Source organism: Adiantum capillus-veneris, chromosome 23 (assembly GCF_014529385.1).
Source record: "Adiantum capillus-veneris isolate H3 chromosome 23, ASM1452938v2, whole genome shotgun sequence".
NCBI lineage: Eukaryota > Viridiplantae > Streptophyta > Polypodiopsida > Polypodiales > Pteridaceae > Adiantum > Adiantum capillus-veneris.
Genome location: NC_140953.1, coordinates 37,896,816 through 37,920,476, shown reverse-complemented (window position 1 = coordinate 37,920,476; position 23,661 = coordinate 37,896,816). Strand labels below are relative to the sequence as shown.

General features: G+C 48.2%; 2 protein-coding genes across 2 annotated transcripts in view; one reads left to right on the top strand and one right to left on the bottom strand.

Annotated features, from left to right (window-relative positions):
• LOC147427660 (2-oxoglutarate (2OG) and Fe(II)-dependent oxygenase superfamily protein) overlaps nucleotides 1-23,661 on the top strand; it is a 49,885-nt gene that overhangs the window by 4,277 nt on the left and 21,947 nt on the right. The window contains exons 2-6 of the mRNA XM_086497410.1: nucleotides 20,191-20,364; nucleotides 21,513-21,605; nucleotides 21,684-21,752; nucleotides 21,853-22,059; nucleotides 22,147-22,272. Coding sequence (XP_086353536.1) covers nucleotides 20,191-20,364; nucleotides 21,513-21,605; nucleotides 21,684-21,752; nucleotides 21,853-22,059; nucleotides 22,147-22,272 — 669 coding nt within the window. The remainder of the gene's footprint in view (nucleotides 1-20,190; nucleotides 20,365-21,512; nucleotides 21,606-21,683; nucleotides 21,753-21,852; nucleotides 22,060-22,146; nucleotides 22,273-23,661) is intronic.
• LOC147427661 (uncharacterized) lies at nucleotides 10,348-11,529 on the bottom strand. Its single transcript, XM_086497756.1, has 2 exons — nucleotides 11,524-11,529; nucleotides 10,348-11,417 (listed from the first exon to the last, which is right to left on the bottom strand). Exons 1-2 carry the CDS (start codon nucleotides 11,527-11,529, stop codon nucleotides 10,566-10,568), a joined length of 858 nt encoding a protein of 285 aa, XP_086353882.1. The 3' UTR covers nucleotides 10,348-10,565.

The window sequence follows — 23,661 nt, the reverse complement described above, 5'->3', positions numbered from 1 at the left end:
AAAACGCTGTTTTAACACTAGGTTGGTAATGGGACACATTTATGTCCTGGGACACTTTAATGTCCTGTTAAGTGACCATTTTCCTTGAATTATGTCAAGAGTTTCAAAATGGATTTTGAGGTGTTATCTGTCTAGAAAGTTGTCTCATGAGCTGAAAAAAACTCGACATTTTTTTGGAATATCAATTCCATCTTTAGCCTTGTCCTTGCACAACATTTCACAACCTAAACTGTGTGAAAAAATGGGTTCTATTTTTGGCTTTTTTCAACTTTTTGCAACTATACCACTTTAGAATTCGTGTTTGTGAGGTCTATAATGCTAGAGAACTATCTTTAGTAGTCCTCAACATGTCCTGATGCTTCTAGGGAGAAATAAATGTTAAAGTTGTAAGTTATGACCAAATTACAAAAATTGTCAAATCCTGTTTTTTAGCCAATTTTAGCTCTTCTATGATTTTTTTTGGTGGCTTTCATGATATCCAAATGCAGTTTTGATTTTCAATGTCGCATATTGTAACATAAAGCTAATATTCCTTGAGTTTTGGGGCACCTAATACCCTATTTTGCATAGTAGACAACGATGGTTGGTTTTTTCAATTATAGAAGAAAACGAAACATTCTAGTATATCAAGTATAGCTTTTTCAATATTGTTAGTTTCTTGTGACAACTACATGCATTTTGTAGGTAGTAACCATATCTAGTCATAAGGATCAAAGTTGGCTAGATATTGAATAGTTTCTATGGGATTCTATAACTCATAATGTTGAACCCAGTTTTTTCATGTTTGCTGTATTTAGCACTTCATCTTTGTCCCCAAGATTCCCCTTAGTAAGAGATATATTATTCTTTTGACATGCTCCATGGCTCCTTATGAACCTAAAGGACAATAGGAAACTAAGAAAACATGCATATATTATTTGTATGGAGCGTGGCTATAGAAACTTTGATGATAGGTTTGCAGAATGGTAAAAATTCAACTTTTTTGTACCTATTTCTTTTGGCAAAACAAAAAATAGTGAGTGAGAAGCAATCATATGTTCTGATCACCAACCCATTGAAGTTAACTAGGGAATTTATCTCAAGTCCTACAAAAATCCTTAATCTTATTTTTATGCAACAAAACGTAAGAAATGACTGTTTTGATGAAAATGTACTGGTCCATCAACTTTGGAGGCTTGGTGTGACCAAAAGATGAGAAATTTTACAAGTTTCTTATTTTTTCCATGTGTAGTAGGCTTTGAACTATAACCTCATGAAAGGATTTTACAAAATGAGTGGATCTACTATGGTTTTGGAAGTTTTTTTTCAAAACCTTGAAAGGACACTTTTATGTCCTGTTAGGTTACCAACCTTGGCAAAAACATTGAGATTCTGATGGTAGGCGATGTTGAAAACGCTAGGGAAAGCGGGGGCGATATTGGGTTTCTGAAAACGCCAAGGCTTGGTTGTATGGCGATGAGGTTCTTGATGAAAAACGCCAAGTGCTTGGGTGTCTTATGGCGATGAGCTCTGCTGAAAACGCCAAGGGCTGGGAGGTCTTGCTTGAGAGGAAATCGTCACCAAGGGAAGAATGTCCTGCTTGATAGAGAGGGGGGGAACCTGCTGCTTGTGGCCTAGGTTCTCCTTCCTCTTCTGCCAAATAGTGCTAGCCTTGGTTTGCTTATATATTATCTTACTCAATTTACCCTACTCATTCATTCTTGTAATTGGGAAAGTAGTCAATTTAAGTTTTGGTAGCTAGAAGTGTATCTAGTCAGAGGATGCATATGGTCATCCTTGTTAGAATACTTAGGCCGGATACATCTTGAATATGATCAAAATATTTAAGCTTATTGAAAATACATCCCAATGACAGATACTTAGCATGTCCGAGATGCTATAGTTATAATTTAAGCTTTGGAATATCTCATTATATAGAGGTGACATATGCCCTTAGATATTGTGTGGGTAATATATGCGATTGAACGTCGCAGGACCATTGGTCAAGCCGAAAGGCATTACCAAGAATTCATATAGTCCAAAAGTTGTGCGGAAAGCAGTCTTATGGACATCCTCAGGGGCGATCCGTATTTGATGATACCCACTCTTTAAGTCTATGCGACTAAAGACACTTGCACCCTGCAACTTATCAAGTATATCATCAATCCCAGGGATCGGAAAGCGATTCTTGACCGTGATCTTGTTTAAAGACCTATAGTCTATGCACATTCGAAACGTGCCATCTTTCTTTTGCACCAGTAGAACTGGAGAGCAGTAGGGTGAAGCACTTGGCCGTACTAACCCTTTCTCTAGAAGCTCGTTGACTTACTTCAAAATTTCCTCTTGCTGAGCAAGACTCACCCGATAAAGGGGGTTGATTGGGAGGCGAGCTACCCGGTATGAGATCTATGCGGTGATCTTCCGGGCGTACCGGAGGGAGTTCATTAGGAAGTGTTTCCGGGAAACAATCTTTGTACTGTTCAATAAATTGAAGACGCTTAATTTCCAGACTAGAGAGAGAGTCTCTACTAGTTTTATCCTTCTCACGTGCAAAAATCAAGTAAGCAGAAACACACTTCTTCATTTCTTTCTTAATGGAGATATGGCTTACAATTGGGAACTGCCAATCTCCTGCATCAGCATGAATCTTTATTTTCTTACCCCCATGATCAAAAGTGAGGGTCTTTTCCACATAATCGGGAATAGGTGTCATGTGGAAGTGCCATGGCATACCCAAGATGATATCACATCCCTCGATGAGTGCCATAAAAAATGATTCGCGGTCCTTGTACTCGCCAATCCGAAGATTGAGCTGTCCTTGCACGGGAGTTGCATTGGTTGTCAACCCCTCGAATGCCGATCCGGATGTAACCGGTGTGCCAAGCTGAGCCGGTGTGAGGCACAATAGTTCCGCAGTATCTAGGGAGATGAAGTTATCCGTGGATCCTGGATCATAAAGAATCAGTAATCGCTGGTTGTTCAAAGACCCCCAGCCCTTCAGAAGTTGACGCTTCCCTTTCTCCGTTTCTGTGTTTCCTTGAACATCTGGAATTGAGTTCGAGCTTGGTGGTGTGGGTTCCTTCCTTGCTTTCTCTTGCCTCGTAGAGGCTTGCTCTTGCCGTTGCTGCTTTAGCGGGCAATCCGGTTTCATATGTCCTTTCACGCCACAGTAGAAGCATCTTCCTTCCTCTCTGAAAGTTTGAAGTTGAGTAGGAGAAAGATACTTAGTTCGCTTGCCATTGCCCTCTGGCTTCTTAGAGTGATCATCGTCCCTAGATGGAGGACGTTTTCTTCCTTGGCCTCCTTGGTCATCATAGACCCCTCTTTGTCTTGCACGATACGTGCTATGCTCCATTTTTCTGGGTGTCCCAGTTGAGTGCAAATCCTCAGCAATGATTGATGACTCCATCATCCTCTGAAGAGTGTCATGCGGATACACTTTCATACTCTTTCGAAGCTGCGGTTGGAGACCCGCTTCGAACTTTCGTTTCTTTTCCTCGTCGGCAATCTTCATGAAGGGAGTGACCTTCAGAAGAACAGACCAATACTTGTCCACATAAGTCGTTACTCTTTCATGTTCCTTCTGGGCAAGCCAGTCCCATTCCTTCCGTATGTCCTGCTCGAAGTCAGGTGGAAGAAATTGTTCATAAAATTCAGATTTGAAGCTCTCCCAAGTTCTGGCTTGAGAACCTTCCAGAATCTTGGCTAACCACCAATTACTTGCCGTTTCCTTGAGGTGCATCCCCACATGGCGTAATTTGGATCTTTCTGTGAAGTGCCCATTGGTAAAGGCGACTTCAAACTGTCTCATGAAGGACAATGCTTTGGAGATGTCTCTCCGTCCGTTGTAAGTTTCGAACTTAATGTCCTTGCTCTCGTCTAGCAAAGAGAGCGCTTTTTCCCTGCCTTTCCTTGGAGTAGGCCGTTCATTCTGATCCGAAGATCCTTTGTGCACCTCGTCACGTTCTTCTTCTCTTTCCTCCTGTGGTCTCACGCCAACAGTGTTGTCTGGATGCTTGGCTGCATTAGTTCCATTCGTTTTCTTCATTCCGCCCAAGAGCTTTTCGACGTCTGGCAACAATAAGATTTCTTGCAAATCCGCAAGCTGAGCTTGCACTTGTTGAAGCTCCTCTTCAACGCTTCTCCCTTGGCCCGACATGGTTCTTCCCGTTCTTCCCGGAATCGTCCTTCTTTGTAGAGAAAGAGAGGAGTCCGAGCTCTGATACCACTATCACAAAACGGGAGCGTACACGAGCACCTATAAATCTGAAAAATATAATACTTTGTAAATATGAGAGAAGGGAGAAGATCGACACAGTATTGGGGACCAGAAGATGGGCTGGTCCCCCCCCCCCGTTAAGAGTATTCTTTATTCAGGGAGAATTCTTATACAAGCACGAGAACCCGAGGAAACCCCTCCGGTCTGTAATCTTAGACCCGAAGGTCGTGCTTTCCCGTAAAGGGCTTGGGCACAAAGCCGTTCCTTCCCGTAAGGGACTTAGGCGCGAAGCCGTACTTTCCCGTAAGGGACTTAGGCGTAAAGCCGTTCCTTCCCGTGAGGGACTTAGACGCGAAGCCGTACTTTTCCGTAACCTGTTCAAACTTTAAAAACTTACTCAGTTAGTGAAAACAATGCTACACGATCACATTCCAGGCGTCCCCGGGTGTAGGACACGACACAGATGCAATGCAGACACAGACTCCTCGCGGAAAAACATCTGCCCTCCCGCGACTGTTCTTGCTTTTCGTAAAAAGCTTCATTGAACCTATCTTTATTCTTGTGCTTGCGTTCTTACGCGTATTTTCTTACTCAGTTCGGATTTCCTCCTTAGCCTACGGGATGCCCCCTTACTGATGCACCCGTCACCCATCATGTGACGCATCAGGGGCACTCGTAACCTGGCCCTTTCCACCGAACTTACGGAAACTCCTTCGCGATGTTTACCGTCACCCATCAAATGACACATCAGAGTTGTCCGTTCTTGATGGCAGTTCTTGTAGCTACAATCTTTTAACAGTTCTTAGTGCACACAATAAAATATCCTAAAAAAGAGATTAATCATTAAAAATAAGAAAATAGTCCAATTAGCAACAAAGAATGATAAGAATGATAACTCTTCTAACCAATCTTCCAATAGTCTCTCAGAAAAGAACTCTCAAAGTGAACCTAAGGGTAAAGTTAACACAATTGCTAAACCTAAGCTCACTCTCGATGAAAAGGTAGCACAAGGAATTTTAGGAGGATACATCACGTCGGAAGAGCAAAGCACTTATTCTAAGGAAGGTCGTTGTTTTCATTGTGACATTAAGGGTCACATCAAAAGAACATGTCCTAAGCTTGAATCGAATGAATCTAAAGAACCCACAGAACCCACTTCCTCTTTTAATGCAATAAATGACAACATGAGTGTGCCCCAAGTTTCTCATGACCCTCCCATTGATGAGTCTCTCATTAAATGTTATGGTCATATGACGGGGCAGCGTTTTGTCATATTGTTTGACCCGGGCAGTATGCATGATGTGATTGGTCACTCTTGTTGAGAAAGCCCGCCTAGAGGTTAGTCAGAAATCTTCTCTCGAGGTCTCTGGCTTTGCTCCCGGTATGGACTCTCTCATCACGAAGGAGTGCTTTGATGTGTTGTTTACAGTTCAACAAGCTGCTTTCCGTAGAAATTTTTCGTCTCTCCTCTCTCAGGATGTGATATGACTTTGGGCATTCGATGGTTTCGTGAGCATAACCCTCTCATTGATTGGGCGGAAAATACGTTCATTTTCAATGTCAAAAGTGACTCTCCCATTGTCATTAGTGGAGAGCAAGTTGTTCATTCTCCATCTCTTATTTCTAATGTGCAAGCGAAGATTAAATGGATTCAGGAGAAGGAGACTCTCTTGGTCTCGTCTTCTCCAAAGCATGACACACAGGATTTGCATGATGATAAGCATGATGCATTGAATGATAATGATACGCATGATGATTTGAATGACAATGACAAGCATGATGATTTGTATGATCAAGACGTGATTGTTCACAAGGATGATGGTTTAGTTGATGCTTTTTCTAGCAAAGCTAACCTCGTTGCAGATTCATCAATCACGAAGAATCGATCTTGGCTTTCGAGTCGAGGTCCACAACACCCCCCCCCCCCCCCCCCCCCCATGCAGATTCGATCAAACATGACGAAACGATCTTGGCTCTCGAGCCTAGGTCCAAAGAACCTTACAGGAAGTACTATGTGTTCGAATGATTAGTCAGCACGCATTGTTCGAGTGTTTCATTCGTGATCGTTTTCTATATTTTAGTCAGCGTCTTTATGTGATCCCTTTTCCTAGGCATGACATATTGTACGTTGAGCACGTTTCACTCATGACTGAGCACGGATGTATGCGAATTTCTCATGAAAAGCTGAAAAGTACGCATTCAAGGAAGTCACATTCCATGTCTCTTCCTTGGCATGACACAGTATCAGAAAGAGCACAAGAAAGATTCAGCATCAAGCATCGGCATTCCATTATGATTTGCCACAGTTGATTGATTTAGATCAGAAAATCAAGATTCAGCCCCATTGTTTGCGTGTTTTTGGTGAATGGTTTGACACTCCGTTACTTTGTTCATCTACATTGCATGCACAGTCTTTAAAGAAGAACATAATTTTTCCAGTCACTTTACGTGGAATGGGTATGTTCATGTTTTTGTGTTGGAAGTGGTTTCAGGAATTTTCAGCCATGGAGATTCTTGAAGAAGGAAGAAGCATGACTCTAGACGAAGTTGAAGCATTGAAGAAGCCACAGAAGACTTTGTGTCGCTTTCGGCGCGGCCCAAAGAAGCAAGCGTTGCAGACCTTTATGAAGTTCAAGTATCGCGTGGCCCACGCATCAGAGTGGGCCGGCGAAGAGTCCTTCCTAGGATTCCAGACCCTGTTGGCGATCTCCCTCGACGCCATACAGTTCGGTATCACTACCCCACTTCGAAAAGGAGGGGATGTCACGTGACACATCCAACCTATGTGTCAGTGGACAAGCTACAGCATGACGAGGGTTCAGTTCAGTCAAGTCAGTCTAGAATAGGAAGTGATCTGGCACTTTTGTGAGTCTGTTCGCAGACCGTGCATGACGAGTCACTTAGATTAGATGCATATCCTCCGATTGCACACATCATGATCATTAGCATTTCCATTAGAATCCATTAAGGGAATTTTCCAGTGTATTAAACCTATTTTCTCTATTTTTTATATTTTTCACTTATTTATTAAGTGACTTTTGTTGGGAACTAGGTAGGGCAATTTTGCTAAGATAATATATAAGCAACCTAGCACTAGCACTATCTGGCAGAAGAAGAAGGAGAGCATCAGGCAGTGCATCAGACCTCTGGAGACCCTTCTCAGCAAGACGACCCCCCCCCACCAACCAGGTTTTTGGAGCCCAAAAGGCCAGCGTTTTTGTGCATCAGGCCTCTAGAGACCCTTCTCAATAAGACGACCCCCTCCCTACCAACCTGGCGTTTTTGGAGCCCAGAAGGCCAACGTTTTTCAGCCTTGCCATCAACGTTTTCAGCCCCTTGCATAGGCGATTCTGCACCAGCACTTCAGCCCTGCAGATAGCGTTTTGTAGCAGCAACAGCCAGCCAGATCTAGCGTTTTTCGCAGCCTCATATCCAGCGATTTTCAGCAGCCAGCAAGTAGCGTTTTTGCATCATAGCTGCAGGCCTACACTAGGCGTTTTGACCAGCAGTAGCCAGCGTTTTGAACAGCTATAACCAGCGTTTTTAGGCTGCCATATTCAGCGCTTTGCATCAGCAGATTTCAGCACTCTTAGCGTTTTTGGACAGCAGAGCAAGAAGCATTTTCAGCGAACACTTTAGCAAGCCAAACAGTAGCAGATCAGCCCGACAACTTCGACCCCTTGCAGGTTCATCAAGCACTCAGTTTTCAGCCATAGTCTCGTCCTCGTCGTCCACACCGTCGGCCTCGGTATAGCCCCATTAGATTTGCATTAGCATCTTGTACCAGATTGTGCAATCAAAAGTAGACCACTCTCGCCATCGAGAGTGGGGCCCTTGGAGGAGGGGTTTACAACTCCTTGGTGTTGTATTCTCTTCTCTCTCTATCTCTCAGTCTCATGCACCTTCACGCACAGTGTCCATTCACTTTGTTTGTGTGCATTGCACTCTCTCATTAAAGAAAGGAAGGCTCTCCCTTCCATAAGTAAAAGGAACCCTTGAGCACAGTTCGGAGCACTCATCTTGAGCAAAGTTCAACATTCACTTCCGTTGCACCTTACACTTTCAGTGTGAACCTCGGTCCAGTAAAGACCACCCTAAGATATGTGTATGCATCAGGGTACTTCATACTGTCCTGACCATATGTGAATGTAGGTGCTTATCTCCTGACCCACTGTGGCGTGGTATTAAATACCATGACCTTGGTTTTACCAGGGTTGATAGACAATCCACTATCCCTTGAAAAACTATGCAATGCGTCCAAATGTCTCTGCATACCCTATCAACACGATATCGTCAGCATACAATAAAAGAGGGATCCATTTCCCTGCAAACTTAGCACCTCTATCTCCTCCTCTGTCATATAATCAGAGACCTCATCAACATACATACCAAATAAAGTAGAGGACAATGAGCATCCCTGTTTCACTCCGATAGTGGAGTGAACTATGTCAGATATCCCCTCTGGTGTGCGTACATGACCCATCACTGAACTGTACAATGCCATAATCCCCCATATCAGTTCTGTGGGTACCCCCAATTCCATAAGTCGGCGCATCAATCTGGCCCTCGATGCTGTGTCAAAAGCTTTGCGGAAGTCCACAAAGCTGCAATATATCCGTCTACCATGTGCTCGACCCTCCTCAATGACAGCTCTGAGTGTAAAGACATGATCTAGTGTGGAGAAACCCCTCCTGAAACCAGCCTGTCCAGGTGCCCGTATGCCCATAATCTCTACCCAACTGCTCAACTTATGCTCAAGGATGGGTGCATACAACCGTGCCAATGTGTGTCCTACCATGGTAGTACGGTAATTCCCCGGCACTGTGGGGTCTTCTGTCTTGAAGATAGGTACAATAGTAGACAATCTCCAAGACTCAAGAAAGCCCTCGCACATGACACGGTTGAACAACCATGCAAGCATCTTTGCCAACAAGTCCCCAACATGTATAATGTGCTATGCTACCAAACCCTCATGATCCTGTGCCCGTCTGGTCTTCATCTTGTCAATGGCCTCCTTTACCATCTCAGTGGTAAAGAAGGTGCTCGTAGCCGGACATGGCTGTGGTGGATCTGGTAGTGGTGGCTGTCCAGGTACAGTGTATAATGATGCTGCATACTGCCCCCGTATCTCTGTAGAAGTAATCACTGGTGGAGGAGATTGCTCATGGAATAGACGCCAAGCCTCTCCTGAATCTCTACTAAGGAAGAGCTGATATAAATCCTGCTCCATCTGGACCAAGTAAGCTCGCTTCTTCCGTCGTACTAGTCTTCGTGTAGCAATACGAGACTGTCTATAGGTGATCACCGCGAATGCAAGCTCCCGCTCGATCTGAGCTCTCCTCTGTCGACAGTCCTCATCATACCAGCTGTTTCGAGGCATGTGCCCAGAACGACGTCTTTGACCAGGTTGAGTGTGTGGGTATGCCTCTGTCGCTGCCCCATGTAATGTCACTGTCAGCATAGATGAGCCAATATCACTGTAAAAGTATAGCGTGGATGTCTACCACCCCGTGAGGCCTGAGATGTATTGTACTCAAAGGAGACTAATAATGTCAAAAGTGCATGATCTACTGCTATCCCAATTGGCATGGGCCCCACTGTAAAATCCTGAATGTGAGAGATAAAGCTCGGATGTGTCAGAACATAGTCTACAATTCTGGTTCCATGTTTGTGTGGAAAACAAGTAAAACCTGTAGATGATGGGAAGGTCGGTAAGCCATTCAGTATGGCTAAACTGTGAGTAATCGTCATCTCCCTGAGGTATCTCCCATACTCTGTATGCTCTTTGTCGTGTGAGCGTCTCTCAAGCCCCATCTCCTTTGGCTTTAGCTCTCTGAGCATCTCCTCTGAGGTGTCATAGAAAACCGTTTGTGAATTGCATGTATGGGCATTGAAATCCCCCAATAGTATGATGTCTCCATCTCTGGAGAACTCCCGGATATCATCATCAAGTACAGAGTAAGGAGACTGTCCTTTGGGTGAAGCATATATTGAAGTGCTGGGAGGAAAATAGCATATGGGGATGTACAAGAAACTTCCAGTCTCTGCCCTCAGCCTCACCCACATGTATCTGGCCTGATCATCTCTCCGAACTATGTGCAGTAGCGGCTGGAGCTCCTCTCTGAAAAGAACTGCTACACCTCCCGATCCTCTAGTCCCATGCTCAGATCTAGTGCATGTCCGGCAAGCTGTCTCCCATCTGTATCCTAATATATGCGGCATCAACTGTCCTGGGGCCTGATGAGTCTCAGAGTAGAAAACAATGTCTTTGTCTCTGAAGCTGTCCTCAAAGGCCCCCATCAAGTCTATACGAACCATTACAGTTCCAAACCGCTATCTTGAGTGTGGTCCCATAGGTCTCGCACCGTCATGTAGGGCGTCTCTCCATAATGACCACTCTTCCTTCTCTGTAAAAAGCTGTCTTCCCCTTTTCTCTTGCGGCCCTAATCTCTGGCATGACTTCCTGCATGTGGGCAAGCTGTGAAAGGGTGAGCTCGTCACCAAGGAAGATACCAGTCTTTTTGAGAGTGGGCCTCCTTCTCAAAAAGTCCTTCTCCTCAATAGAGGGGAAGCGTAGTATAAGAGCTCTTCCTCTCGATGTTTCCCCCGTGCCTCCACTTTTCTTACCAACCCTCCATGCTCTTGTGTGTGTCGCTTTATGCATCCCCATTAGTACCATGAGCTCCTGTACTTCCTCATTGATTTTGTCCCGATTGTTGAGGCCGGTAACCCTCACATGCAAGGCCCTCATACGTCTTCGTTGTTCCTCCTCAAGTGTCATGTTGATGATGGTGGGAGTAGGGATTGATACCTCCATGCCTTTGCCCTTCTTTGTGACCGAAATCCACTTCTCCGCTTCCTCCACTTTCCTATGGGTTTTGGTAATCATATCTGTCCATGAAGACGTTTTTGCTTGTTGTTTCTCCTCTTCCTTAATGGCTTGCATTTTCTCTTTGGTTACGTTAAGTTCTTTTATCACTGAGGGTTGGATTTCTCCCTCTTCTAGTCCACCATTGGCTCTTGCCTTGGCTAGGTCTCTCTTGAGGGCTGAAATCTGATTCTTGAGGTCTTCAATTTCAGCCCAATGCTCCATTTTCTCCACAGTTCGAAGCTCGGCCTCGCCGATTTTCCACTGAAGAAAGACCGTCTTCTCATCTTCCACTCTTCCATCTCTGTCTTGTACACCTTCATCTCCTTTTCCATGTTTGCTAACCTCTTGCTGGTAGCCATAAAAGTTGATTTCTTCATTGCTGGTGATGCCATTGCATGCAAACCACTCAAAGGGAGGGGCTAGAGCTCTCGGGAAGTGCTGTTGGACTCATGACCTCCATCACAAGACGGCCACACTAAACAGACAGCTGAGAGATCAGGCGGCAATGGAACACCCACAACCCGATGCGGGTAGATACACAACCTCAGACCACTGCGGGCATTAGCAACAACAAAAGGATATGATGTAGGGCCTTGTGCCCACTATCCTGTTAAGCCTTCCAACAAACAGTCCGCAGTCCCCTAGATTGGGAAAAGCTCATGATTGACTGTCTACCCCGCGGGGCGCCAAGCATTTACCACTGCCAATAACCAGAGACGCAGCCCCTGCAGGGTCTGCTCCCAACTCTGCACCTCTGCACCTGTAATAAGAAAAGAGCACGCGGCCTCCACTGTGGGGAATGGCTCGCGGCTTGCACACTCGGCAGCCTGTAATGAGGAGGACGCAGACTTGGTGTCTGCTGCTCCGAAACCTGCACCTTGCGCTCCTGCTTTTTTTTTTTCCGAGAAAAAGATCCTTCTATTAGTTAATGAAAACTGCCCATAGGGCTACATCCACCTCTGCAGGAGAGGGCTACAACAAGCCTGATGGGGAGACTCTCCCAATGAAAAAACAGCATATATACAATGAGGCTAAATCAAGAGATGGGAGGAGGGAAGAGCCACACAGGTGAACAGTAGTGCCATCTGAGCACCCCCTGGACAATGGTGTAGAAAGGCCCAGGGCGCCAGAGTCGTAGGAAAGCCTCGCGGCGCTCTCGCATGCGGTCGGAGCTGCCCTGTAGTCCCTCAAGCTGTCCTCTGAGAGTATGGATCAGCTCTAGCCAAAAGTCACGAACAGTCTCTGTTGGTGGCACAGGGCGAGCCTCAAAGATGCGGAAACAGCGGGCCCGCCAGATGAACCAGAGAGCTAGGCCGCTGATGAGCTCCCAACACTCTTCTCTCTCACTGCACCACTCCTGTGGAGTAAGATCTGTAGCAGGCTGTAGTGTAGGTCGCCCCCCCTGCATCACTATCATCCTGCTGGTGGAAGATAGCTCAAACTGAAGTGCCGGGCCCGTGAGGGTGGACCAAGCCACTGCCCCCCAAGTGTACTATCGAGCCGTGGAGAGGGCAGGCATCAGCCGAAGAACTCGTAGCCACACCTGCTGGGCCGAGGGACAATCCCAAAGACAGTGACGCTGACTCTCCACCAACTGGTCACAGGCTGCACATGCGGCCGAGAGACCACTATGCACTAGCCAGCTCCGCTCCCTACTGCTGTGGCTCTGTGTACAACCAGCCACTGGAACAAAGTGACGTGCCTCGGCTGTTTGGAGTCCCACAGCCTTTGCCAAAAAGCTGCCAAGAACTCGACTGTGAGGCCCTCCTCCTGCCAATGACGTGTTGCAGCGGGGCGGGCCTCTCTCTGTGCTGCAAGTACATGACGTCCAAGCTGAACAGTGTACTGAAAGAAGGGGACTCCTGGGTGGTCTGCAGAAGAGAAGGGGTCCCTCCATAGCCACTCACCAGGATCCCACTGTACTCGTGCCAGTGGCCAGCACTCCCAAGCCCATAGCCTCCAGTGTCCTGTCTCAAGAGCTGCTGGGTCAGGGTCTATGACGCAAGTCCTCCCACAGATGCCCACAACTTGGATCCTCTGGAAACAACACTCTGCTACCTGCGGGGCCTCTACTGCAACTCCTTGTAATCGTCCCCCACCCTGAAGCTCGAAGAACAGGGCTGGGACAGTCTCTGAGCAAGCCCTGATTGAAATGAGAACCTCCAGTCGTGTGAAAGCTCCCATCCACCGAGGTGCTACTGGCTCGAGAGGCGTGAGCCACTCAGCTGGAACTGACTCTGAGATGTCCTGACACATGCTCTGCACCCCTCTCATGCCCTGTAGCTGGTCAGCCTGCACCTCCTCTGACAAACCTGTGAACTCTAGCCAGTCACCTAGAGAGCGCGCTGGACCTGCTGCCATGGGACCCCAAGAAACATGAGGCCGACTCCCAACCAAGTGGCCTCTCTGAGTGCTAATCATGGGGTTCCAGACGAGGGGCTGCCGTAGGCGCTCCTCCGTGCACGTCGGCTATCTCTGCTCCAGGCCACGCCGTAAGAGCTCCCAAGATCGAAGCAAACTCACAGCGAAGCGGTCCTCCAGTCTCTTGCTCAAACCAACTCTGCGCATCTCTGTAAAGATCCATCTGGTCGAAGGTTGCCAAGGGCCTCCTGACTGAGGCACCCTGGCACGAAGCCTCTGCAGCAAGAACTCCTTCCAAGGCTCCTCGCTTGGAAGAAGTCCTCTGACGACGAACTTCCCAAGAAGGGCTCTGCTCTACTGTGCTGGATCAATGATCCCAAGCCCTCCCTGAGAACAAGGAAGTGTGATGACCGACCAAGCCACCTTGGCTCGGGCAATCTGAGAGTCGCGACCTAACCAAAGGAAGTTCCTGATCAACCTCTCTACCTGGCTGATACAAGAACTCGAGAAGATCCAGCAAGAAGTGATGTACCACATAGTCGCCAACAACACCTGGTTGGCAACTACTGCTCTACCAGCCAGCGAAAGTCGTGCTGAGCTCCAATGTAACAGCTTTCTCCTGATGGACAGGAGAAGAGGAGCAATCTGCTGCTCGGGGGAAAAGTCCAAACCAACCTGACAACCCAAGTACCGAACTGCAGTCCCTGGAGGAATCCACCTGAAACCCTCTCCTGGCATCCAATCTGGCACAGGAGCATTGCCAACCGAGAAAGCCACGGTCTTTCTCCAGTTGATCAGTGCGCCCGATGCACAGCAGAAGGTCTCCAAAGCATGCTCACATCTGTGTAAATTGGCCTCGTGGCCCTCTAAGTACAAGGCTCATCGCCTCCGCATAGAACAGAAAGAGAAAGGGGGCAAGAGGACAACCCTGTTTGACCGATCGTGTGAGCATGAAGCGCTCACCTCTGCCTCCTGTCAAAAGCACCTGACTGTGAGCCTGCCTGTACAAAGCTGACACCCCTCTGATCCAAGCATCTGAGAAGCCCATCCTGCGTAGCGTGCCCTCTAGAAAGTCCCAGTCAACTCTGTTGTATGCCTTCTCAAAATCGAGAAGAAGAATCACAAGGTCCTCCCCACGGAGTCGTGCCAGGGCAGAAGCCTCCCAGAAAGTGAAGATGTTGTCAAGGATACTGCGTTCCTTGACAAAACCTGTCTGAGCTCATCCCATGTATAAGGCTCTCCAAAAGTGGCTGAATCCTCAAACTCAGAGCCTTGGCAAGAATTTTGTAGGCTGAGTTGAGGATGGTGATGGGGCGCCACTGTCGAATCTCATCCAAGGAGCCACCCTCCTTTGGAATGAGGTAAATCAGGCCCTCACTCATGCTATCCGGCATCACTCCTGTGTGCAGAATGTACTGAAAGGCACTACAAAGATCTGGGCCAAGCAGGTCCCAGTACTCCAAGAAGAAGCTGGGAGTCAGCCCATCCTCACCTGGACAGCTACCACGGGGGAGGGCCCTAAGAGCCGTGTGCAGCTCCTCAAGCTGAAGAGGTATCTCTAGCCTCTGGCGCATCTCCTCAGTCACAAGACAAGGCATCTGTGCCCAAACTTGCTCCCTGCATGCATCCCGTCTCTCTAACTGGGGCTCAACCGACAGTAACTCGCGGTAAAAGTCAGTAGCAACTGCACGCATATCCTCGGGCTCACAAACAACTGACCCATTGGGTCTCCTCAGCTGATTGACCTTGGCATGCGAGTGCCGAGGTCCCACTGTCTCAAAGAAAGCACCTGTCACTCTGTCACCCACCTGAGTCCACTGAGATGCCTATCGGTGAAAGGCAAACTCATGGCGCCTCTCCTCCATGCAAGCAAGCTCCTGTCGAGCCTGCTGTAATTGCTCCTCCAACCATGGACTATTTGGATGCTGCTCACTGCATCCTCTGTGGTGAAGCAATGCCTCGTCTGAGACGCTGCTCCTCTCTCGCTGCAGCCCGTCGAGCTAGAGACTCCTGGAGAAAAAAGTGGCTAAGCTAATCTAGGCCTAAGGCCACTCTGTCTGCAGGTAGAGCCTGGCTGTCCATGCCCTCTGTCCAGAGAGCCTCTACCCTCTCTCTGAGTGCTGAGTCCAACAAGACCCGCTCTGGGATGCGAAGCATCGTGCTCCCACTCCTCTGCCTGTCTGCCACTGTGAGGATCACTGGTGCATGGTCCGAGAAGGATGTCCTTGCCAGGATGCCCACTGATCCCCCCAAGTCACTGAAGTGGTCACTAGTGTAGAAGCGATCTATCCGCGATAGATTCACTCCTCCCACTCTGCGGTCCGATCTAGAGAAGGCAAGACTCTCTGGAGGCCTCACAAAGCCCGAATGCTGCCATGTATCCGAGACCCTCAAAGTCATACACAACCTCTCCCAAGTTGCTAACTCGACTCCATGCACAGTAGCATGGCTGTCTCCGATCCTGTCAGAAGGGTCCTCCAACATGTTGAAGTCCCCTCCTACACACCAATGGTCAACCTGTGGCAAAGACTCAACAATCTGTGACCAAAACTTTGCACGAGCACTCACCACATTGGGCGCATAGATGTTCAGGAAGCCCACAAGGCCACCCTGAACCTGCATAGTAATCCACTGAGCCCTGCCTGGCACAATAATCCCTCTGCCCACAATGGCCTGCTGCAATGAGTCCGCAATAGTCATACATACCCCACCCTGGATGCCTCCAGGTCCAAAAGCAGCTGACCAAAAGGTATCATAACGTCCACGCAAAATGTGACCACATCGCCGAATGCGGCTCTCAGACAAATGGTGCTCCTGAAGCATAAGGAGATCAATCTCTCCTTCCACAAGGCAACGCTGAAGCTCCTGACGCAATCAGCCCCGCTGTCGCTGAAACTGGGGCCCACCTAGTCCTTGCACGTTCCACGAGACGATCCTCATGGGGAGCGAGAGAAAACAGATGCTGCCGCAGCAACAAGACGGGCTATCTTCGAGGTTGGCTTGGATGGGGAGTAATCCGCATCCGAGCGTCCTCTAGATAGGCGAGACTCCAGTGAGTGCCTGGCCCAAGCCCAAGCAGAGCGAGCTGTGCGTAAAGCAACCTCCTCTGTCCAGGAGTCCTCATGAATGTATACATAGCAAGGCAAACACTGCATATTAGCAAAAAAGTACACCACAATGTACCTACATCCTGCTGAGTCTGGGGTGTCACCGCAAACTTGGCCAGTGGCCACAAAGTCTGCAGCAAATCTGTAACTCCAAGTTCTCCCATGTGGTGAGAGAACTCGAGAACCTGTGTATGCAACCATCCCACCACTGAGTCGAGGGACCACTCTGTCTTGGTCCTGCCACAGAGGGGGAAGGAGAAACCAACTACTGAGTCCAAGGCCTCTGTCTCCCTAGCGGCGAGGAACAAAGCGTGGACCCTGAAGCAGGCTGCCTCGTGGTCTGCTGCGAAATCGCCGAGAAAGCGAGTGAACCCGTAATCGAAGAAATCCCAGCGGCGTCGGAGGTCAATGCTCGTCAGACCACGAGGGATAGGTGCAAGGGAAGATGTATGAATCTGCAGAGGGGGCCGCAAGAAGGGCTGACCCTCTCTCGCTAGGCGACTCGTGGCAAAGGCGCTGCCAAGAGATCTCCTAGCCGCCGGCGAGGGACCAGTCTCCTGAGTCGATTGTGGTACTGAAGCAGGAGGAGGGGGAGAAGGAGCTGGGGGGGGGGGGGGGGGGGAGGCGACAGAGACAGGGGGGCGAGGTGGGGAGCGGGCGGGAGCAGAGGGCGGGGGAAGGGATGAGGAGGAGGAGGGGAAATCTGAAGGTGGGGCGGTTGGCGAGGGTGAAGCGGAGGTGAAGGCTGGCGTAGGGGGCTCCTCCTGCTCAAGAGGACCAAAGCGGTTCCCCGTGGGAACCCATTGTTGCTGAGTAGGCACCTGAGGGCCACTCTGAGTGCCAGGCTGTCGCTGTGGCCCCTGGCGTCGACGGCCACGGGCTTGCTGCCACCCCTCCTCCGTTGGAGCCCCAGGCTCGGAGGGTGGCTCTGAATCTGTGCGCTGTGCCGCTGGCTGTGGCTGCGGCCCAGCCTTGGCAGGCTGGGGCTGAGGTGCAGGTCGCGGCCTCCTCCGTGGACAGGCCGTCGCTAGGTGGCCCATCTGTCTGCAAATGAAGCATTGGTTCGAGAGACCCGAGTACTCCACACTCTGTCTAAACCAACCCCCACTCACCCGAGGCAGAAGGATGACCTTCGGGAGCGTGTGGGTATCTCTGACCAAAACTCGAACTGAAGGGATGCCAGCCGCCTTGGCAGCTACTGATGCTGCCGTACGAGGTGTCTCCAGGACAGTCCCGATGGCGGAGCCAATCCTGGAGAGAAGTGGAAGGTACTCCCTCCGTAGACCCGGAAAGCAGACTGAGATGGGGATGTCTGCCTCCTCTACTAGCACATCCGAAGTCGGGTCAAAACCATGTCGCCACTATCAAAAGTGGGCGCGTGATGCTCGGATGGCCAGTGGACTCATAGCTATGACCTTGGAGGCCATCTCGGAAGTCTCGAACTCGATCTGGTAGTACCCCCGTCCGAGAATCTGGACATCCAAGATCTTGCCCACCTCTGCGAGAAGGCGGGCCTGGAGAAGGTCTCGCAGCTCTCCTCTGCTAGGACGGGTGCGGAGAACCTTGCAGATGACAGAAAGTCGCCTACAAGCGCTCTACCTCTGCGGCAAGGCTCGCTTGCTCTGTTCGCGAAAGAGCAAGTCGAATGGTGGGCTCAGCGGGGTCGGGCGAGGAGGCTTCAGGCGAGTCCCTCTGTGGCGGAGCTGGAGCCTCCATCTGTGTCTACTGCTGAGTCGAAGAAGCGGACGGTGAAGAAAATTTGCATTCGAGTACGCCGAGCACTTGTCCGAAGAAAAAGTGTTGCAGAGCCAGGTGCAGAAGACCTTCAGGAGCGATGAGGACAGGGGGGGGGGGGATGGGGGGGCGGATAAAGCGGCGAGCTAGAGTTCAAGAGGCTGCGGGGGGGCCGGGGGGGGGGGGGGGGGGGGGAGGGAGAAACGGTGAGGGAATGGGGGGCAGCGGACAGGCTTGGGGACAGCTAGGGGCGAGGGCAGAGGGCAAGGGTGGCGGGCTGGGCGAGGGAGGCAGCGCGAGGGCGAGGGGGCAGCGCGAGGGCGAGAGAGAGGGGGGGGGGGGGGATGAGGGGGAGCAATGGCGCAAGGGGGGGGGGGAGCGTGCAGCAGCAGCGAGCGATTCCAAATCTCTTATCCTTGCGCTCCTGCTTGCTCGTCTGTGCTGAGAGAGAGAGAGAGAGAGAGAGAGAGAGAGAGAGAGAGAGAGAGAGAGAGAAATGAAATGAAATGTTATATTAACGTCTTCAAAAGGCCAAAGTGACCTATGAGACCAAAAAGTTAGAAGGTGGTGGATCTGATACAAAGTTAGAGTAACAAAATAACAACAGTATAAAACAAAGATATATACTATGGGATCCTAGACTGGTCGATGTGAACTAAAGGAAAAATGGGCGGCTTGCTGGGATAGCTGAATCACAGGAGATCTAGCATCGGTCGTTGGCGGATCTCATCAATCTCCTCCATGGTTAGTAGTCTGACCGGGCGTAGTGCATGCCTGGCCAGAGTGCTCCGAATCTTCTGACGTAGCCTCGGTCGATGCTGTGTAGTCCTCCGCAGTCGTGGGCGCCTGGATTTCCCCAGTTCAGTCGGTCAGTCGATCAGTGTGCCTCTGGTGTGAGACGAGGGGGAGCTTTGCTGTGGGAATGGCTTTTGCGGCTGTCCCGTGTCTGCTCTGAAGAAGTCTGTGATCCATCTTTGAGACTGGCTAGCCTTGCCACTCATCAGGCTATCTCTGTGTCTGTGCAGCTCGAGCAAGAACAAACCCAGGCATCTCTGATCCTCGTATCCCATGAGTCTTGAGAGTGTCCAAAACCCTCTCTGAACAAGCAATGGAAGCGGCCTCGTATCTCGTAGTAGACAGGGCAGCGGCATGTATAATGCAACTCTGTCTCAAGCTCCATGTCACACAGGGGGCATGTCTTGGCCTTTGCTGGTACTCCGTTGTATCTCCCAGTCTCAATCCGCAGCTGGTGAGAAGACGTGCGTAACTGGCCAATAGCACATCGTATCCCATGAGACAAGTGGGTGTCCATGTATCTGGGTCTCGTCACAAAACCATCCTCCATAAGCTGGAGAAGATGGTCTCTGTAGAAAGCCATGTTCGTGCCCAATTCCTGTACTGGCTGTATCCATGTCCTCCTGGTGTCTAGCTGGGTCAGGTCTTGGCGGATGAGCTTGGTGATCTCTGACCATGTAAGAGTGAGAGATGGTGCGTCCAATGAGTACTGGAATGGTGGCAGCCTGTCTATGCTGAACCCATGCGCCTAAAACCATGATGCCATCTCCCCATACCAACATGTTGTATCTCCTTGCATGGCTAACTGTCGAGAGGACTCAAGTGCAATGCGAGCATATCTGTCTCTAGGAAGTTCCCATGTGCGGTTTATGAAGGAGACTGATCTGGTGAGCGCCTCAACCACTAGTGGGGGGGCCGCTAGCTCTGCTCAGATAATGGCCCGTGGTACTGATGCCTTGGCTCTAATGAGCCGCGAGATCATAGAGACGAGAGGTTTCTCCATGTTCCCCCATCCACAGAGAGAGAGAGAGAGAGAGAGAGAGAGAGAGAGAGAGAGAGAGAGAGAGAGAGAGAGAGAGAGAGAGAGAGAGAGAGAGCTTGATATTTATGTTGGTCAAATATAGGTTGGTGTGACTCCTGGAGGGGTGGAGGTACCACGTAGTGCTTTTGATAAGGAGATGTGTAGAAAAGCATCACTTTTGGCTGAAGAGTCGCGGCCATTAATACCTACAGGACCAGACCGCAAGTGGCGCTACATGTGGAGGATTGGTCCTCGCCCTGCTCGTACGAGTTTCAAAGTAAGTTCATTTTGTTAACATAATCTTTCAAAGTTAGAGAACAAATTATTTTATTGTTGTCTACAAAAATAGAAGCTAGTGGACAATTGATACAGTGCCCTTAGGTTTAAGTTTGTCAATGAAGTATAGCAATTACTAATATTAACTTCCATTTATTAGATGTGGAATTAAATTACAGAGGATTTAAGAATGTTTGTATTCCTGGAAGAATAGACATTGTTTCTAGCTATATAGAAGAGTCATATGTGTTCATAATTTAGTCACTATGCCCCCGATTATATTATTTAAATCATGACAGATTTCCTTTGCTGCAAAACCTCGTCAATTTAAGTCGTTTGCTGCCTTGCAGAGGTTCTCTTTAGTGGACACTTTTTCAGCATTGATTAAGTTCTTTGGCAGGTTTGGGTGGAGGGTCATGGTTATGATGGTGTCTTTAGTCTAGCAGCTAACAATTAATTAGTTTGAAGAGGCTAAAGAGAGAGGTACTTACTTTTGAGTTTTTGTTTGTTGTAAAAGTTCAAAGGTGTCACAGGTAAACCATAGCAACTTTTGCACAGTTCTATGCTTGTTACTCTGTGCCAGCACAAGCACTTTCGAGATCAACAATTTGCTGATGAGCATGAATTAGAGTACATTCAAAATAAATTAAGGATAACCCCAAGATAACAGCGTGTTCTTAGGCTACTCATGTGATGGATATAGCTTGTAACGGTTTACAAGTATCTTAGGCTTTTATAAACTCCAGGTAGACTCTATTGACTACAAGGTACCATAGCGCTTTAAGTGAACATATTTACAATGGCATGTCAAGACAATAGACAATTGGGTCCATTTATACAAATACACTTCAAACTGCTCTCTTTACAGTGAGTTACCTATATTCTAGGTGTTGCATCACGTGGAAGTAGTCCAAAGTGCATTTAAACATCTCTTGCCCCATCCATTTATTATAATTGCGGGTTTTTCAAGTTGTATTGGTTTGTCTTGTTTTTGTGATGTGTACCAGGTATATTTTATTTGGAACAACTGGTATGGTTGTTGGTTCTGTTCCAATTTTCCAATTCTCTATGGGTTGTGTGATACTCAGTACAAATATCTTTTTTCATGAAAAACATGATTCTAGCATTGAACCGTTCATTGCAACGTAGGAGCTGAATGCTGAACCAGTCATTCCGGAAGGCTTTCCTGATTGGGTTGACGTAATGAATGGCTGGGGCTCAAAGATGATAGCGGCAGTGGAGGTGAGAGATCAGTCTCTCTCGTTGGTTGTTTTTAACTGTTTGTTATACTGTTGGCCATGTTTCAGTTTATTGGCATAGGTGGTTGCTGAGATGGCAGCAATTGGCTTTGACCTTCCGCCAGAAACCTTTACTGCTCTGATGTTTCAGGTATCACAAAAATTCTGTGATTTGTACTGATGCTTACAGGCAAGCAAGTTGATTGTTATATAAGTTGGGAGATTGGGGTCTGCACTCTTTAAATTTGTAGGGGCCAAATCTCCTTGCACCTACTGGAAGTGATCTTGAAAAGGACGGGAAGGAGGGAACGATACTTGCCGGATATCACTATGACTTGAATTTTCTTACTATTCATGGACGCAGCAGGTTTCCTTGTCTTTTTATCTGGGTTAAGAATGGGCAAAAGTTAGAGGTAGCTGTTCCTCCAGGATGTCTTCTTTTACAAACAGGGAAGCAGGTTTGAGTACTTACATTGTCATTGGGTGTGTAATGATTAGTTGGCTAGATCTACGTGTGTCTGCTTACCAAGTTTTGCGTTTGCCAGTTTGAGTGGTTGACAGGAGGTACTTGCCCAGCTGGCATGCATGAGGTGGTTGTAAACAAGAGAACGGTTGAGGCAATTCAATCTGCTGTAAAGGCAAAGAGATCTCTATGGAGAGTTTCATCAACGGTCAGTTGTGCTATCTTAAGCTTATGATGCTATGATAATTACATTATTCTGAAGGGTTTCTGGTGTTCTTTTGTTTATAGTCGGTATATTGTGACTGCTTGACAAGCAAAGTTTGGTTGATTAGTGTAGAATATAGATAAAGGTTTTAAAGGACAAGAGGGAACACGAAGGCTTTTCCATTTTGGATATCAGCTTATTTGCAACCTGATAGACAGCATAAAACATCTTCATACGGACCTCCACTCCATGCTTCCTCAGGCATGGAGGGAAGCTTTTGATGGACTTTTCTGGAATTAACTGGCATATGGCTTATGTGTGCCATGTGATGCGCCTTCTTCCATGGCAAACAGAGTAATATTCAATAAACATGCTGGTACTTGAAGAGACAATATCCCACTGCTCTTTTGGTGCCGCATTTTCAGGATTACCTTTCACTCAAGTGGTCTCTAAGATTGGAGTGCACAATTCCTCTCTCATGTGCCATAGCAATAAGAAAAGCCTCACAAGTCAAGGTTGGCGTGACTTTCAGTCCACAATTAGAGGTAGGAAAGCAGAAGTGGAGTTGTCTTCTGTTAAGGCAATGATGGAAATTGTGATGCTTGACTCTGCCTTAAGCAGATGTCGTATCGGTTGTCTAGGCTATGCATGATAAAGACGATGATGTTATTCTTACTTTTTGGACAAGCAGTGAAATTAAGGTCACATGTTGTCAAGTTCTCAACCTTGTATTAATTTGGGCATGTTTTGCCTCTTCTAGGTCGGTATGTGTTAGATTCTCATTTAAGTCTTTAGCTTGCAGAAGTATTTAAGATTCTGCTAACCGGAATAGGGTGTCGTTTTACAGCCCATGTGCAATGAATGAGCTGCGTATACATGTAGCCAAGTTGGCAAATTGCCAAATTTTTCCAGAATCTTCTCTAGCTATTTGGCCACTCTCCGCCACCATTCCAATGTCATCACACCATTCATTTGGGTCGAATCTAGGTACCCGAGTTTTAAGAAATGACGATCTTAAGTGCCTAACACTCAAAAGTTGTCGCTTAAATTGTGAATTTGAAGAAAACACTTAATTTGATCGATCAAAGCCCCCCCCCCCCCCCCCCCCCCCCCCCCCCCCCCCCCCCCCCCCCCTTCTCCCCCTCGTATACACACAAACACAGAGCTACGTTCTTCTGCTCAATGCCAACAGACACAAAGGCAAAAAATGAGCGGACAATGGAGCTTCCAGTTATTGACCTGGAGCCCTCTCTCTCTCTCTCTCTCTCTCTCTCTCTCTCTCTCTCTCTCTCTCTCCCCCCCCCCTATATATTGCCATATGTTACTTTCCTCCCAGTACATCCATGTACGCTGCATCCAGAGGGCAGTCACCTTTCTCTATTCTAGATGATG